Source organism: Biomphalaria glabrata, chromosome 5, assembly GCF_947242115.1.
Source record: "Biomphalaria glabrata chromosome 5, xgBioGlab47.1, whole genome shotgun sequence".
Taxonomy (NCBI): domain Eukaryota; kingdom Metazoa; phylum Mollusca; class Gastropoda; family Planorbidae; genus Biomphalaria; species Biomphalaria glabrata.
Genome location: NC_074715.1, coordinates 15,858,300 through 15,876,653, shown reverse-complemented (window position 1 = coordinate 15,876,653; position 18,354 = coordinate 15,858,300). Strand labels below are relative to the sequence as shown.

General features: G+C 36.0%; 1 protein-coding gene across 7 annotated transcripts; it reads left to right on the top strand.

The window, feature by feature from the left end:
• The first annotated feature begins 12,041 nt into the window (after positions 1-12,041).
• On the top strand, positions 12,042-18,286 carry LOC106064498 (diphosphoinositol polyphosphate phosphohydrolase 1-like). Of its 7 annotated transcripts, none has more exons than XM_013223099.2 (5): positions 12,042-12,103; positions 14,117-14,323; positions 14,539-14,694; positions 16,411-16,495; positions 16,666-18,286. In XM_013223099.2, exons 2-5 carry the CDS (start codon positions 14,159-14,161, stop codon positions 16,764-16,766), a joined length of 507 nt encoding a protein of 168 aa, XP_013078553.1. In that variant the 5' UTR covers positions 12,042-12,103; positions 14,117-14,158; the 3' UTR covers positions 16,767-18,286. The 7 variants fall into 7 exon arrangements, with proteins under 7 accessions (XP_013078553.1, XP_013078537.1, XP_013078522.1 ...); XM_013223083.2 differs by having other exon boundaries at positions 12,063-12,214; positions 16,666-18,285; XM_013223068.2 differs by lacking the exon at positions 12,042-12,103 and adding an exon at positions 12,351-12,475 and having other exon boundaries at positions 16,666-18,285.
• The last annotated feature ends 68 nt before the right edge of the window (positions 18,287-18,354 follow it).

Here is an 18,354-nt window from a genome sequence, read left to right as displayed (position 1 = left end):
AGGGTAGAGTAACTTCTCACTGGTATCAATGTCTGCCTTTAGTGCTTCAATTGGGATGCTGTAAAGTCTTGCGGATTTGCCATTCTTCAATTGCTTGATGCGCTACGAATCTCTTCCTTGGTGGGTGCAAAGCACTTGATAGGTCTCTTGCAGCTATCAATAGCTCTGGTGGGTTTGCAGCAGTAGGTCTGTTAAGAAGCTCCTGGAAATGTTCAATCCATCTCTTCTTGTGTCCTTCTTCATCTGTTATCACGTCACCATTTTTGTTCTTTTTTTTATACTGTTCTCTCTGACCAGGATACGAAGAGACCATGGGAAAGCATGGACTAGGTGAGATGAATGAAAATGGAAAGATATTTGCAGATAGGTGTGTCACAAGCAACTGAATGATTGGAGGAAATGTCTTCCCACACAAACGAATACACAAAGCAACATGGATATCACCAGACCTATCAACAGAGAACCAAATAGACCATATCACCAGACCTATCAACAGAGAACCAAATAGACCATGTCTGTATAGGGAAGAAGTTCCGTCGATCTCGTCAGGATGTATGTGTCAGACGAGGAGCAGATGTTGCTTCAGATCATCTTCTTCTGTGCGCTCGAGTGAAACTGAAGCTGAAGAAGACTTGGACAAGTGGGCCCAGCCAACACCAACACTACAATACTATTGCACTGAAAGACTGCAAAAAAAAACCAGGAAGAGTTCAAAGTCACCCTATCAAACAAGTTATAGCTCCTAGAAGAGCTGCTAGAAGGGGAGACAGTAGAACAGACGTGGCAGAAAGTGAAAGAAACAGTAACCTCTACATGCCAAGAAGTCCTGGGTCCTGTTATGGCATGATTAGGATTTAGTTATTTGTTTCGGGAATAAGGGGAAAGTTTTACTTAGCGACAAGTGACGTGACAGATCCTTAAAAAGTAAGAACGCTCTAGGATTTGATAAAGACAAGACGCTTTTGAAAGGCTTTTCCTATCACAGCGAGAATAAGAAGTAGTTTACGGACTTAGTTGACATCGGACGATTCCCTTCTTGATCATTAAACATATTTGTTGACCAACATCAGCGTCGACTTCATATCTTGATTGCTTTGGCATTTCGCCGGTGTTTGAAGGTTACCTCCTGTTTATTTCATGTTTGTATTTGACACGGCGGAAGAGCCATAACAGTCCCAAGTCTTACACCCACAAGGAGTGGATTTCAACAGAAACTCTTCAGAAGATCAAGGAAAGAAGAGAGAAGAAAGGCGTGAACAACTGTAAAACAAGAGCAGCTAAAGGAAAAGCACACAAAAATATGCTGAACTAGATAGGAATGTCAAGTGTAGCATCAGAACAGACAGGCAGAACTACATTGAAGCACTGGCAGAAGAAGCAGCCCTTCAGAACAGTACCAAAGACTTGTACTCAGTCATCAGAAAGTTATCTAGAAAATTTGCCATGCCATATCTAATATATAGATCTACGACATTCTACGTGTATATTTTAAAATGTTTTCTTATGTGTTCGTTTATTATTACATTTTTCCCCCCACTTTTATCTTCGTAAGTTCTGCAACTGCTTATGCTAACGAGACATTTTTTTTACACGAGTTACTGGCCTTAATTTACAAAATAAATTTTAATTTTTAGAATGTCATCGCTTCTTCAGAAATAAAAGTCTACCTTGACAGCACTATCGTGGTATCTGCTGTTCAGTTAGTGTACTTAACAATAACAAGAAGACAGTCATCGTGATAACGAATGGTCTTATAAGTTTGGTCACAGTGCCACTTTGACGACGAAGTTCGTGCGTCAGACTACTTCTTTTAACAGGCCTACTTCACTTTGAGTCCGGGCCTGCACGTGGTTGCGTGTTTTAATCTTGGATGTCAACATGATTGTGACTACAAATGTTTATCTTAAGCCATGTTATTATTCATACATAGATCCTCACCCCCAGATTCACGAGTTTGAATGTGTTCTGGACTGTCGTTTTCCATCTCGATGGTCCCAGGTTCATACTCTGCACGCTGCCGTCGTCCTGCTGGAGGTAGATAATATTTAACTCTGAAGGAGCGTCCGAAACATGTAAAGCAGTGGTTCCTAAACTTTTTTTTATCTCGTAGACCCCTTGCCATGTTTTCTGGTTTTCGGTAGACCCCCTACTTAACTTATATTGCATTTTTGCAAATTCATCTATTTTTTAAAACTAATTTCTATCTGTAGTGAGTGTAAGAATGAAGAAGTAATTTAAAGCTACATTTAAAGTTACAGAGATTTATCTTTTTTTTTATTCATAAAATTCAAATTTAAACCAATGAAAATAACAATTAATATTTATTACTGGAAATGTTGTCTTTTTTTCAAGTCTATTATCCATTGCTATGGATATTATGTTTCATATAGGAATGTGTTGTTCTATGATGTAATCATCAAACATTAAACATTAATTTATCAATTAATTAATTTGCCTTATGTATCATTGTAAAAGTTTTCGCAAAGCGCAGATTCTCGTGTATTTCTTGATATTTCACGTGTGGCTCAAATATTGGATATACAGAACTGTTTTCACTAACAGGATAAGGGGCGATGGTGAGTAACTGGCAACTAAGCCAGTAACTTTGAGCAGGAAGGGCTCATTAGCCTTGACTTGCTGCCCACCTAGCAGAAGAAAAACTGAATTGAAACCTCTGCTGCGTGCAGCTATACCCAAACACTGGAAACGTTTCGTGGGTCAACCCTGTTAAAAATAAGGAGCCGGCGACCCTTAACCATTCTGTCAGAGCCTGTGATACCGCTGATCCAAAACACTTGATGTGTGTCGCTTACAAAGCATAACATAAGAAGCCTTTAATTTTATAACTCATGCCACCAATGTGCCATTCAACTGTATTGTTGCTTAGAAATTGTTTTAATAATATCAGATGTAGTTTTGTGTAAAACAGTTTTTAAAACTAAAACGGCTGATAAAATCAATGTTTGACCTATGATGTTTTCCGGTTTTTGCTATAAGTTAAGAGATATTGTAAGTCGCCTACAAACCATTATCTCTCTATAACTCTATATGATGTCGAAGAGGGATTTTGTGGGTCTATTCTAAACTTTATCTTTGAGTGTTCGAAAGGTTTTCAAACCTTTATCTATTTTGTCAGGGTGGCATCGTCTCAAATGATCCTCCAGCGTAATTGGTTTCATAGCGTCATAAAATCGCTTATTTGACAAGGAAAGAATGAATCACAATTTTTATTAATCAACGTTGTACAGTCTTTCTTTTTGTTAGACATTAGTTACATGTAGACAAAATTAAGCTAGTGAAAAAAGTATTGAAATTAAATGCAATAATTTTTCGTTTGAATTGCATGATACATATTTAAATGATTAACTAAGGTACAAATAATAGATTAGTTTAGGAAATAATTACATTAATGGGATAGGAAAATTAAAGTCGCAACTCGATTAAATGAAATGTATTATCGTAGACCCCCGTGGACATCTCATAGACCCCCAATTTAGTAGGCATGGCAGAGGGCAAGTTTGAACCCGGGACCCCGGAGGATTTCCAGCTACCCGTCGCCTCAGCGTGGCCCTCCGGTGGAAACATCCAGAGGTGGATCTGGACAGGCTAAGAACGAGTAGCGAACCAGGCCTTCTAGCAGGTCTCTCTGGGTGAGCTTTTGTTTTTTTTATCTCACTCGGGGTGGGGATGGAACAAGTAACCTGCAACCCAGTCCAAAAAGTCCGCCACGCCGTTCCACAAAGGGGGTCGTCATCAGTACCAGGAGCCTGGAGTGGCGACCCTCGCACGGAACTGTGGCGGTTACAGTATAGGAATATGAGACAAGCTCCCCGCAGTTAGCGCTGTTCTCGACCACTTATAGCGAGTGGGCTGAGAGCGAGGACGGTGCGCTGTGTACACGGCACGGCCCGGTTTTACCAGTCAGTCAACCGATATGGTCGCCTACCGTCAGACAGGACAGGGGTGAAGAGCCCCATGTCCAGGCCTGGTGGTTGGATAAAAGCCTTTCTAACCATCAACGGGATAATGGCGCCTCCGGCGCCGATTCTCTACTGGACTTCATCGAAGGAACCCGGGACCATCGCGACGACTCTTCAGGGCGCACACCAGGCAGCCACCCATTTTATTTTCAGATTATTTCATATATTCTATAGGTTCTTATTTAATTTTTATTTAAATTAACGTACACTACTTTGTAAAATGGGGAATGTTTAAAAAAAAATGAATCCTTGAAATATAGGGTCGAGAATGGTGTCCTCACTAGCCCACGCCACTTCCCACACCTGCTAGTCTGCATAAAACCTTACCCGAGCTGCAGTAAACGTGGCTGCATTGCTGAGTCCATTTTGTTTTCAATGCATAAATAATGAAGGATCTCCAATGTAGGTAAGAGGAAGGTTTAAAAACAAGGGACATACAATGACTGTGCAATGTTAGCCTACATGTAATTTAAAAAACAAGTTTATTTGGAAGAGAAGCTAAAGGCCTTTCGTTTAACCTAGCGCCGGGGGGGGGGGGGTGTTAATCCTACTCAGTGGACCGGTTTTGTGAGAATAAGAAGTTTCGTAACGTCAGACAACGCAAAATAAGATATAAACAAAAAAAGAAATAAGATGTTTTTAAATGCGTAAAGGGGAAAGGGTTTGGAAACAAAGGCGGACAAAGTGTTAAAATCGCCCCCACGAATTTCTTGCTATATGACCTTATTCTACAAGACTATAAGAAATATAAGCTCAAATCATTTTCTAATCGCTTAGTGTTTGTTTAACACCAAAACTTATAAAATACAAAGTCTACGAGCAGGGTCAGCCTATGAATTTGGTGGCCCCAAATAAAAGAGAAAAATAAAAAATAATCAGCCAAAAACAAACAAACAAACAAAAAAAACTAAAATTATGCATTCGATTAAAAACCCAGTGTATACCAACAATAACAGTAAGGAGTTTCGCTATTTCTTCTCTAAGAACATGTTTATAGCCCTGCGCGAGGCCCCCACCAATTGGAGGCCCTAGACTCTAGACCGTTGCCTATTATAGTTTTCCTATGTCTAAGGCCGGCCCTGCTACGAGTATATTACGTCCTACAGGTGTCCCTAGGTCAATCAAATCATGAATGTTAATTAATGAAATTCTGCCAAGTCACTGGTTTTCCTGGCTGACTCGCGAAACCCAGTCCATGCTCTAATAGCACTAGGGGAGAAGGAGTACTTGTACAAATTTGTCCTAGCTTATGGAACAAAAAAATGTGCTTCTATCTTTGTTTCTTTCTAAGTATTTTATTACGTTTTGTTTTTTTTTGTATTTGTAAATTATAGTTCAGTGTTTTATGTATAATTGCTACTTTACTTTTAAGTCTTCTATCCAGAAGGTTCTCTAAATGTAGTGATTTAACTAAAGGTGTTACAATAGTCAAATGTGAATATTAGTTTGTTATGAATCTCAACAAAACGTACCGACTTGAAAGGAAAGAGACAGATAAAGAAACTAGAGAAGTCTGTTATGTGATTAAGGCAGGCCTCGTTGAAGCTCTGACTGAGGAAGACGTGGATCCAGAGATCTGCCGATTTGATATTGAACCTAAGATGACTGAGTTCCTGGGAGGGGGCGAGATGAAGAACAACAAGGGCGCAATGAGGATCGAATTTCAAGAAAAACTGAGTACAATGCAGGTCAAAATTGACACTCTTGATACACCGATTAGGACAAGCAGGACAAGGTTGAAAATTTTGTATACATGTAAAAGAAAGGGCCAATACAACGAGCCCCTTTAATTAGAAAATATAAAGGCCTAAACTTGTTTATGGTCTTTACTGTCATTAAAAGTGGCCCATAAGCGGTGGAACCACAGCCCCATGTGGGTGCCGGCCCACCTAAAATTTGCTCGAACGCCAATATATCCGGTCCGCACCTGTCGGGGGATGGTATGCTTCAAAATGAGAAGAGTAGGCCCTAATACAAATATTATCCAGAAGAAAACTATGGTCTTGCTTGTACCATACCTGGTGTACTGTCATCGAAAAAATACTTCATTGCCATGAGATGTATTTGTCTGAAAGCTTGCATGTTGACAAATGTCCAAAACTACTGAATAAATGTAAATTTGTGTTTGAACGGAGCAGTGACTCAACCAAGAAAAAGACAAACATTTAAAAAAAAATAAACTTTAAAAAAACAAAAGCTTATGCGAAGTGTAATTGTATCAATGAGTTTGAATCAGTCATGTTGGCCTAATTAAATTTGTAGTAGATATAAGGCGTCTAGACCAACAACAATAAATCTGCCATTTCTCAGTACTCTACGATCCTAGCACTTACCTGGACCAGTTGGGAAAACAAGGGGGGGGGGCGGGGAAGGAAGGGATATCTGGGAGAATTTTTATCGTATTCGCTTGTTAAAGGCATTTACACAAAAAAAAAGGGGGGGGGGGCGTTGACCTGAATCCGAACTCATGGCTCAAGCCGGCATTCTAACCACAACTGGGGCGCCTATGAAAATATTAGTTTGTATAGTTTTACCTATTTTTTGTATAAAGTTATTTTGAAGCGGCGACCTGTAATTCAGCTTTCATTATAGCACCACTGCAGCCAAGTAGGCCTACAATTTCTTTCCCTTGTTCAAGATACCAAACAAAATAACTAATTACCAATAGTTAACTAACTATTGAATTTTTTAAAAATAAATTGTGTTGTCAGATAAAAAAAAATAAGTGTGTAAAATTTTAGCTTGATCCGAGATTGGGTGTGGGAGAAATAACATGTACTAACGTTTACCAGATAGACACTGTATAGTATAGTTCGTCCATCGTGGTTCGATGATGACCACTTTTATCATCCAGGGAGCTGAGGGCTTTGCACTGGGGTTTTATGCCTCCTCGTGTGGCTGGTGAGACCTATGTGAGCCCGAAATGTTCGGCTGCACACTGGGCAAGTTATTCCAGCTGGAGCTAGTGTCATTGGCCTTGCTTTTCTTCTCTGGCGTTTTTCTTCTGCCAGCGTTGTTCTCTTTTCCTCAGCAACCTGTGCGCCAGTTTTCACAGCACGACGCCATGATGCTCTGTCATGTGCCTCTGTCTCCCAGGTGGCTGGGTCTATGCTGAACGCCTTCAGAGAAGCTTTGAGGGTGTCCCTGAAGCGCTTTATTTGACCGCCTTGAGAGCGCTTTCCTTCGCTTAGTTGGCCATACAAGAGTCTTTTAGGGATGCGGAGGTCTTCCATTTTGCAGACGTGTCCTGCCCATTGCAGCTGGGACTGCATCAGGATTGTGTGGATGCTTTGCAGACCCACTCTTCGAAGAACTTCAGTATCTGGTATTTTGTCTTGCCATTTGACATTCAGTATTTTTCTTAGACTGACTTAGACATGTCATGTGGAAGTGGTTCAGTTTCTTTGCATGTTTTCTGTACACTGTCAACGTTTCTGAGGCATAGAGCAATATAGGGAGGATGACAGCTCGATAGATCCCTAGCTTTGTGTTTGTGGTGATACCTCGTCTGTTCCAGACGTTTTTAGAGAGTCTGCCATACGATGCACTGGCCCTGGCTATACCTAGGTCGATTTCATTATCGATCTTCCCGTTTCTGGAGAGTGTGCTGCCAAGATATGTGAATCTGTCCACTGTGTTTATATCATGCCCATTTATATTGATGCTTGGATCCGAGTAGGCTTTCCCCGGAGCAGGCAAATATAAGACTTCGGTCTTTTTTGTGTTGATGGTAAGGCCAAAGTCTGAGCATGCTCTTGAGAAGTCACTGACGATGCTCAGGCATTTAAGGCACAGACGTCAGCAAATAGCAAGTCCCTGATTACTGATGATTTTATTTTTGACTTTGCTTTGAGCCGCCTCGGGTTAAATAGGCCACCATCAAATCTGTATGTTAAATTTATCCCGCTGTTTCCTTTATTTGTGAATGCCCTGTCAGAACATGATACTGAACAGTGTAGGTGTTAGGACACAGTCTTGTTTTACCCCGTTTGATACTTCGAAGGGCTCTGATGGTTCTCCACTTTCTAGGACACGAGCCTTCATGTCATCATGAAATAGTCTCACCATGGTTATGAATTTTCGTGGACAGCCATACTTTGACATAATCTTCCAAGAGTCCTTCTCTGCTAACAGTGTCGAATGCCTTTGTTAGGTGGACATATATAGAGAAGAGGTCAGCATTTTGTTCTTGGCATTTTTCCTGGAGCTGCCTTGCCTCAAATATCAAGTCAATGGTTCCACGCTCTTTTCTGAAGCAACACTGGCTTTCTGGTAGTAGACCATGTTCTAGGTGTTGCATGAGCCGATTTAGTAGGATGCGTGCGAGGATTTTTCTAGCAAAAGAGAGAAGAGATATCCCTCTGTGGTTGTCGCATATTTGGCGGTTTCCTTTTCGCTTGAATAGATGGACAATTGTGGCATCTTTAAAGTCGTGTGGTATTGACTCTTGTTCCCACATAATTAAGAACAGCTCGTGAAGTCTTTCAATCAGGGCTAATCCACCTTTTTTGTAGACCTCTGCGGGAATGGAGTCAGCTCCTGGGGCTTTTCCGCTTGCGAGCTGTTGAATGGCAATATCAGACACTGACAGACAGAGTGAGTTGATATAAGCTTTGTAAAAATTGATAAAATTTAGAGTGAAAAACAACAACATTGGAGTGTGAAGGGTACAGGAATTATAATGCTCCTTTCTAATGAGGCTCAAACACTCTCCTACCAGGATTTCGATCTAGATCTGTGTGAGAAGAACCCAACAAAGGCAAAGTAGCCTATGAAATCTATTTTTTAATTTAGGGGGGGGGGGCTGCAATGCCTGTATAGGGCGTATAATGATTTGGATATCAGATTTACGACTGCTTTAATAATAATAATGACAATAAGGCTTGTCTTCGAGTCCGAAGATTAATGAGGAATGCAATATTTCCCGTGGCTACGCCGCTCCAGCTGTGATTTTGCCACATCCAGTGCAAGCACAACCATACATCTGCTTAAGGGAATAAGATAAACATTTTTAGACCTAAAAAAAGTATAGACAATCGCTTTTATACATGCGAAATGCTAGACTTAGAATCTAGATCTAAATAGTATTACTTTGTATTTTCATATCCCAAGCAATATATTGTCAATCAGTGGCGTCACTAGGGTGGGTGTCACCCGGTGCGGTAAGATCAGGGTGTCACCCCCCCCCCCAGCGTTCCACTTTTTCTTCCCAATAAAAAACTATCGTTGTTTAGTTCTTTTTTTTTTTTTGAGCCATTGATTGCTGTTACACAACGTTCAAATGAGTGTCGATTGTATTTTTTTTCTCTAACATATTATCGTTAATTATTACAAAGATTAACATCTAAGATTTTTAAATTAGAAACAAATTAAACATCAACTGAGCATCTTAAGTAAACATTAAACAGCTCTTAATGGAAACCTTTTTACATTATAGTCACATATAGTGGTAGTTTCCTGAGGACGACTAATGAAAACATGCAACTTTGAAAAGAATTTAAAACTTTACAATAACTTTAGAAAATAAAAATTTAAATTTCTTTTTCAGGATTTCAAATGTGAAAACTTATAAATAACTTTAAACTCGATATATTTTGCGACTTCGTTTTCAATGGACAGAATTGCTTGATTTGAAATTAGTTTTTCAAAAGTTTTTTTTATTTGTTAATTAACTTTAGTTTTGTAAAGCTTCTTTTCACATGACGCCACGTAAACAGGCATTTGGCAAGAAACAGCTAATGGTTTAAATCAAAGGGTGAAAGAGATTCGTTGACGTCCTTCCAAACTTTTTTGCTGCATTCTAGTTTTAGTATTTCTGTTCACAAATCTTGCCGTCTGGCCCAGTATAAAAGAGATTGATAAACTCAGTATTAACCTCTTCTTCTGTATTTAAATAGTGAATCCGGCATCTTAAGATCACTTTCCTGATATTTTCATATTGTTAAAACGTATTTTTCTGTTGCAATAACATGCTAGTTTGATTTCACAAAAGTTATCTCAATAACATTTTGAGCTAACTTTTCACATATTTCGTAGAGTAAATGTTGAAGTGCTCTAGCCACCACTTGGCCAATAACACTTTAATCTGAAGGCACTCTTATGTTTAGTTGACTTTTTTTTTAGTACATCTGCCAACAAGAAAGTCAAGCAATGAAAGGTTGGCATGTATTCACAGACATCTGTCTTTGCGCTGCTCCTCTAGTGTTTGTATTTTCAGAGCGACGGCAAAGATTTTCGCCGTCACACTTTCATCAAATTGTTCTTTCATGAGTCTAACAGTAACACGATGAGCACACCAGCCAGTTGTTCACGTGACACTCTAGCATTCATTAAAATATACCATCGATTGGTGGAAGCGGCAAATAAAGAAAACCTTTTTCTAGAGAACCGAGAAAATGTATTTTCTGATTAAGAATTTTGACCACATAGCTTAAGTAAACGGTGTACACATCCATTCAAGTTTTTTTTTCTGTTCTTCATTTATTTCTGCCTTCACTTCTTCATGAATCCTTGACATTGTAGCTGCATTACCATGTCCTTGAGATCATCATATCAATCTCTTTCCAGGAGTTTTATATGATCAGAACTGATACCATCAGCTTAAAGAGGAATATCCTACAACATTGTTGGCATTTCATCCTTGAATTGCTACTGTTAATATATCTTACAACTTCAGAGATCTGTGTTAGGTGTGCTGCAATACAAGATACCCGAGTACCTTGCAGTATTTATGTCTCTGATCTCTAATATGTATATCCCTTAAGTGGTTTGCTAAAACATTTATATATATTTTTGGTACAAGCTTGGAAAGTAACTTTTTTTCTTAATCGCTGCCTTGCAATCGTATAAGTTATTATTTCAGCACATATAAATGCAAGATGTTCCTCTGTTTTCCCATCTATAAGTGCAAGATGTTCCTCTGTTTTCCCATCTATAAGTACAAGATGTTCCTCTGTTTTCCCATCTATAAGTAGCCTACAAGATGTTCCTCTGTTTTCCCATCTATAAGTACAAGATGTTCCTCTGTTTTCCCATCTATAAGTACAAAATGTTCCTCTGTTTTCCCATCTATAAGTACAAGATGTTCCTCTGTTTTCCCATCTAAAAGTAGCCTACACGATGTTCCTCTGTTTTCCCATCTATAAGTACAAGATGTTCCTCTGTTTTCCCATCTATAAGTACAAGATGTTCCTCTGTTTTCCCATCTATAAGTAGTCTACAAGATGTTCCTCTCTTTTCCCATCTATAAGTACAAGATGTTCCTCTGTTTTCCCGTCTATAGTACAAGATGTTCCTCTGTTTTCCCATCTATAAGTAGCCTACAAGATGTTCCTCTGTTTTCCCATCTATAAGTACAAGATGTTCCTCTGTTTTCCCATCTATTAGTAGCCTACAAGATGTTCCTCTGTTTTCCCATCTATAAGTACAAGATGTTCCTGTTTTCCCATCTATAAGTAGCCTACAAGATGTTCCTCTGTTTTCCCATCTATAAGTACAAGATGTTCCTCTGTTTTCCCATCTATAAGTACAAGATGTTCCTCTGTTTTCCCATCTATAAGTAGCCTACAAGATGTTCCTCTGTTTTCCCATCTATAAGTACAAGATGTTCCTCTGTTTTCCCATCTATAAGTACAAGATGTTCCTCTGTTTTCCCATCTTACTTTAATCATAACAATGACTTACAGTCAATTTTTGAAGCTAAAGTCCGGCTGCCAAAATGTTCCAAATGTGAAAGCCTGATAAATGTTCTTCACTCTTCTCGCGAGTTTCTCATTGTGGACATGCCTGTTTATCAAACAAGAAAATCTTGCTATTGATTTTTCCCCCATTAAGAAAAAGAAACTGCTCTTATGCTTTATAATCTTGTTTCTGTCACATTTTTAAATTGGTATTTTTTAATTTTAAATTTATTTTTGTAAAAGTGCATTTTTTCCACACGGGTGTCATATCTATGACTATGGTTAAATACCCCTGACATATATATATAGAGAGAGACCTTTAGATTTGAAGTAGGTCACGATCTTCACTCATGTTTACATTTTTTAATCTCCACTTGTAGACTAATCAACTAGTCTATACATCTGTTTAAGGGAATACGATAAACATTTTTAGACCTAAAAAATGTAAAGACAATCGCTTTTATAGTTCTACATGCAAAACGCTAGACTTTGAATCTAGATCTAAATGTCATTACTTTGTATTTTCATATCCCAAGCAATATATTGTCAATACAGGTAATGAACCATATTATAAATCTGTATACCGGTACTACGCTACATTCTATATTCATATGACTATGACTATGGTTAAACACCCCTGACATATATATATAGAGAGAGAGATCTATAGATTTTTAAGTAGGTCACGCACTTCACTCATGTTTACATTTTTTAATCTCCACTTCTAGTCTAGTCTATATAATATAGATAGATCTAGTCATAGATGTCTTTGGGTTGACTTTTGACACTGCATGAACAACATCAAAACTAAGACTGGTGTTGTTGTTTTTTTAATGCTAATGTATTTTTCTAAAAAGCTGTTTGTATTTTGTATTCTCATTTCTCTTATTTAAACCTAGATCTAGATCTAGAACTAGATCTAGATAATGTTTTAAAAAGTTGGATTTTTAGGCAAGATTCATATTTAATCATTTATTAGAATTAGGACTCTAGTGACTATTGAGTTTATTGTCTGAGAGATACATTTTTTGACCAAGGAATGATAATTTTAACACACATTAACTATGATTAACAAATGACCACGTTTCCTTTTTTTTTTTTGGTGCATATTTTATAATTATAAGTACCAAAGTTTCTAGCTAGAATCTAGACTAGATCTATAGTTCTATAGTATATAGATCTAGAATAATCTAGATCTAAATCTAATCAATCTAATCTTATCTATTTAATCTATAACTATAGTAGTATATACTAATATTTAGTAATATATAGCAGATGATAGATCTACTCTAGATCTAGATAGATGTCTACATAATATATATACACTGTGACGTATTATTTTATTCTATTGTTAACTTGTTAACTATAGTACTATAGACTATAGTAGATCTATATATACTGTCTGATTTCTTGACAAGTTTTATCAGATATAGTCTAGATTCTAGATCTAGTCTAGTATTACATAAGATTAGTTTTCAAAGTTTATTTTTTTTTTTGTTTTTCATCTTTTTTGTTTTCCTCTGAGTGTGCAGGTGTCAGGTAACCATAGATTTGTAATGATTTGTATGGGTATGTCACTATGTGAGCAGGAATGTAGATTATATTTTCAAGACTCAGAATAAGGCTCTACGAAAAGACGCACTCTATGATATGAACCATAGTCCTACAACTCAAGGCAGCTGACGTCTAGATCTAATAATAATCAAAAATAATCTAGATCTAGACTTTTGATTATATATAGAGATTTTTCACAATCTTGTTTAATGGACCTCATTCACCAATCGTAAACAAACATTTAGCCACATGATTCTTTTATCTCATCTATATAAATTATGTAATACACAATGGCTATCACATGACTTCTTTTTCCGTTGTTTTAAAAATATTATCACGTGGCTAAATGTTGTTTGTTTACAATTTGTGAATGAGGTCCATTATTCTGGATTGGCAACAGCCACTCTCATAGCTTATAAAAAGATCTATAATAATATTACAGATATAGATTGGTGTATATACAGCATAGGATATTAGAGTGAAATCTAAATCCATTGGGTTATTTGACATATGATGTAGCGTTGTCATTTTGCAGGTGTACCAATAATTGTATTATAAACTATAAAAATTCAATATTGTTTCTAGATTTTATTTAATGAGTATATTTTTAATTCTGCCATTTTTCAGGGTATCTGCACATTATTGCTTGCTTTGAAAAGTTTTAATCTAGATATAATATCTATAATCTATATCTAGGTCTAAAAAATGTTAATTCTGACATGTATATAATGAGCAATGTCAACAATGCACACAAGTGATGTGGAAATAGCATGATCATGCCTTAGAACCTATTGGCTTAAAGACTGATTCTTTTATCTTCCAAGACTAGCTATTGATTATAGCTCTATTTAGGAAAATTGTTATAAAATCCAAAATATTGATAAAAATATTACATTTTGGCAGGAATCTTTTAGAAGATTTGGTAGAAGAATTTGCTTGCTTGCAATGAGTTCCACTAAATGCCACTCTCAGTCATTGCCTCACAAAATGCCTCAAGATACTGTGATCACTACTAAAGATTTGAAATTAACTTCTGACAGAACTTATGATAATGATGGCATGCGTAGGCGAGCTGCATGTCTCTGTTTCCGAGATCGTTTGGAAAAGGAGGTAAGAATATAGTTGATATTTATTATACTTAAAGATTAGAGAACAATTCTTTATTTTGCTAAACAGCATTTGTATTTTTTGACATAATTAAGTTATATTTAGCTTCCTTTTTTTTTTTTTTTTTTGTATTCTATTGTTTTTAATGAAATGTGTAAAGAAAGCATTTTTGCAATAGTAAGGCTTAACAAATAGTACAGAAGAAAATATCTTTTTAGGTACTTCTTATTACTTCTACTCACGATGTGAGCAAGTGGATTGTTCCAGGTGGAGGAATAGATCCTGGGGAGGAGCCCCAACATGCTGCTGAACGAGAAGCTCATGAAGAGGCTGGTGCTACTGGAACTCTAGGCAGATTTGTTGGCATTTTTGAGGTGATCAGATATACACTAATTTGTAAATTTGTTGTTGTTAATGCACAGGGAATAATTTTTGATTCAATGAATGGGTAACTAGTGCTACATATTGAAGAATTTTAGCAAGATTGCTGATCCCAAAAAGCATCAGTTCATGTCCTTCCTTTAGATTGAACAACTGTTGTGTTGCCAACATTCAGACAGTATCTAATGACTAGGCTGTGAGATGAAATTTACAAGTTATTCTGCTTCTGAGGGCAGCTGAAATTCAATTTATTGCTAATTTCAATTCTAAATGCAGTTGCCCATGTCTTCAAAATGTTTCCCCTCTTTGGCATTGTTTCTAAAGGTGACAAAATTTCGACCCTTGATTTAATTGAGATGACATATGTATAGTGGTATTTCATCTATTTTAACCTTAATTTGAGATTACATAAAAGTGATAATTGATTGTGTAAGTGGCGGCCTGTCGTCAGTTAACTAGTGAGTTCCTTAAACTTTCAAATCTGGCTTTACTTGAATCTATTAAATATGCTTTTATTCCTATATAAATTAATCATCCTGTTAGGCAAAATACAGATATTGAAGCCCTAAAAAAAATGTAGCAAATTGAATAATAATAAAAGATTTTGAAAGGTGTGTGGAGAACCAGCCCAGTATTTAGTGCATTCTAACAATATTTGCTTTGTATTTATATCTGTACTATAGCAGTTCTTGATAATATAAATATACATAACCTTTAATAACATAAAAAAGAAAACTTTGGCTTATGACAGTTAAGAATTTATTTTCTTAAACATTTATATAAATTAGTGTTTTTTGTAAGGGTTTAATTGATGGTAAGTCTTTGAATTTTACCAAAAACAAAATGTTACTAAAAGTTGAGCTATGAGCCTTGGTATCGATGAAAGATCACTTTCTGTCTACATTTTGTTAATGAATTTTTACAAAGCTTATATCAATTCCCTCTGTCTATCTGACTAAAAGTTTTTACATGTCATTTCTTCGATTTTACAAAATTATTTCTTTAATCTGACAAGAATCAATTTAAAAAAAAAACAATAAATATTTATTGGTAATAAATTACTTTGGTTGGTAAAAGATGGGAAAGAAATAGTACTTGACTGAATTGGTGGTATAAGGTGAATTAGTTCTTTTTATACTTAGGCTGCCGTTCGAGGCTTAGTGAACGCAAATATGAAATAGAAACATTAGATAACTATACAATCTTCCATGTTCATAGACTCATCGCTAGCTGAGTGGTTACCGTGTTGGCTTGAGAAGACTGAGAAGGCTTCAGCCCACAATTTTGAATTCGGGTTGTTCCCTTTTTAAAAAACAAAATACATATAAAAAGCGATCACATAGACACTCCTTTCTTTTTCCCCTTTTCCAACTGGTCCAGACTAGTAATATGATCATAAGGTATTGAGAAAGCTAAAAGCATGAAATTGCGCTAAATAAAAGCAATTGGTAAAAAAAAAATATTTCTAATCGCACAGATTTATTATTTTTTGTCTAGATCTATTACAAATTTAATTACATGACTGATCCAAACTAATTCATACACATTAATATAAGCTTTGTTTTTTTTTGTTTGTATTTTGCTTGTTTGAGTCCTCAGTTTCTTTTTTGATCCTGTTTAGCTTCCTGGCAGAACATTTTTATTGTCTCTTTTTTTTTAGAGAGTTATAAAAGTTTATGGTTCTTATCAGGACTTTTCTTTTATTACAGAACAAAGAAAAGAATATACGAACATGGGTCTATGCATTTTATGTTGAAAATTTACAAGAGCATTGGAGTGAATCTAAAAGCTTAGGTGAGTTTTTGTTTTTGCTATGAACAACATTTCTATTGGGTAGCATTAATGTCTTTTTTTTTTTTTTAAACTATTCCTCTCCTATTAACTAGCAAACTTTTCATGGCTGTTAGTCTAGTTCTAATAACAAAAAATGGAAGCAAGTAAATATCACTATTTTCTCTATGTAGCAAGACGTCGCCAGTGGTTCAGCCTTGAGGAAGCCAAGAAGATGCTGTCAATCCACAAGACAAGTCAAGTGCAATATATACTGTCCGTTGAGAAAACATAGCGGCACCGGGTTGTGATGATGCGGCAGCTTGAAGTTTTTGTGATATCTAATAGACATTAGCAAAAGGATCTGATAATCAATGATTCTCACAATGTTATATTATATAGTAGTCTTTTTTTTTATGGACCCTGACAGCATGTACTGAGTTTGTTAGCTATTAGTAGTTTTTGGAAGAAGGCGATATTTGTCTTATTAACGCATTTATGCCTAACATCCTAACAGCTATTTGCATGCAGGTATGAAATGGGTTAATGCTACAATTGAAAACTTTAAAAGCAATAAGTGAGACCTCCCCTATGATAAATTTAGGTTTGGAATGAATGGAAATCAAAATTTTTTTTTATTCTATGATCACATTGATATTATAGCATGTTGAGTCATTTTTTTTTTTAGTGACAAGACAAAAAAAAAAGATATGAAGTGGCAGCAGTTGGGTCAATTCTGCTTATCATAGTTTTATTTAGTCATTGACTGTATGTTGTATCCAAAACATACTTGTATTTGCTTCTTAGACCAAAGCAGATCTTTGCGGAAAGTGAAGTCGTCAAAATGTGATATTGATTTCATATGTTATTTTTGTGAATAATCCTGTTGGTATTGTTAAGTTTAAACTCAATAACTCAATTATCTTCTTTGTTGAAGTAACATCTGTAGTCTATTAGATAAATCTTATGTAACATTGAAGCTAATGGTAACCATCCCGGTGTGCTTTTGTTTAGCCACATTTTGAATAAGATGATCCTACAAAGTGCCTTTTTTCTTTTGTCCATTTTGTGTTTCTGTTGATTTCGCTAAATACTCAAATGAAATCTGCTGAAATCACTCAAACTGAAATGTTTCTCATGCCTAGTCATTGCTTTGAAGTCTGTAAGCGAATTTATAAAAAAAACAAACTAGTCTTAAATAATATCCCACAAAGACTTAGCTGTTGAGATTTTGTCGTCTATTTAGTACAGTTGGATCAAAAGAGTGACCCGTTCTATAGGATGCTAACAAAGTTAAAACATGAGTAAATATTATGAATATTTCAACTAAGTGTCTTTTAGAAGGGAATGACATTGCACCTAAGAGGCTGAGTCTAATTGGGTTAAAAAGCAATGACAATAATTTAGGGCTTTTTTACGTTACATTGACTACTTACTCCTTTTGTATTACGTTGTTTTTTTTTTATACTTATGGTGAGAGAAGACTGATATTGAAATGAAACTATTAAGCTTCAAAACATTTGCAAAAAAATTTATTTAATAAAATTTTCCATGATTCAAAACAAACAGGTAGGCTAGTATTTTTGCACCTTGACAGTGGAAGTTTTTAAATAGTTTGTTTTTTATTGTAATAGTGTTTAGAGCAAATATATATGCACACACAAAGCTTTAACTTTTATGTATTTATCATTATTATTATTACCAAGGTCTGGTCATGTTTTTATATGTTCCATTAGTTTTTGAATTATTAACATATTAGCAGTGTTGATCCATTGTTAACATATAAATAAATTGTTGTTTTTCAATATAATGACTTGTTTTTTGTTTATTTAAATGTCTGGTTTAAAGAGAAAATGGAAGTAAAGTTTCTAATTAAACTTGGC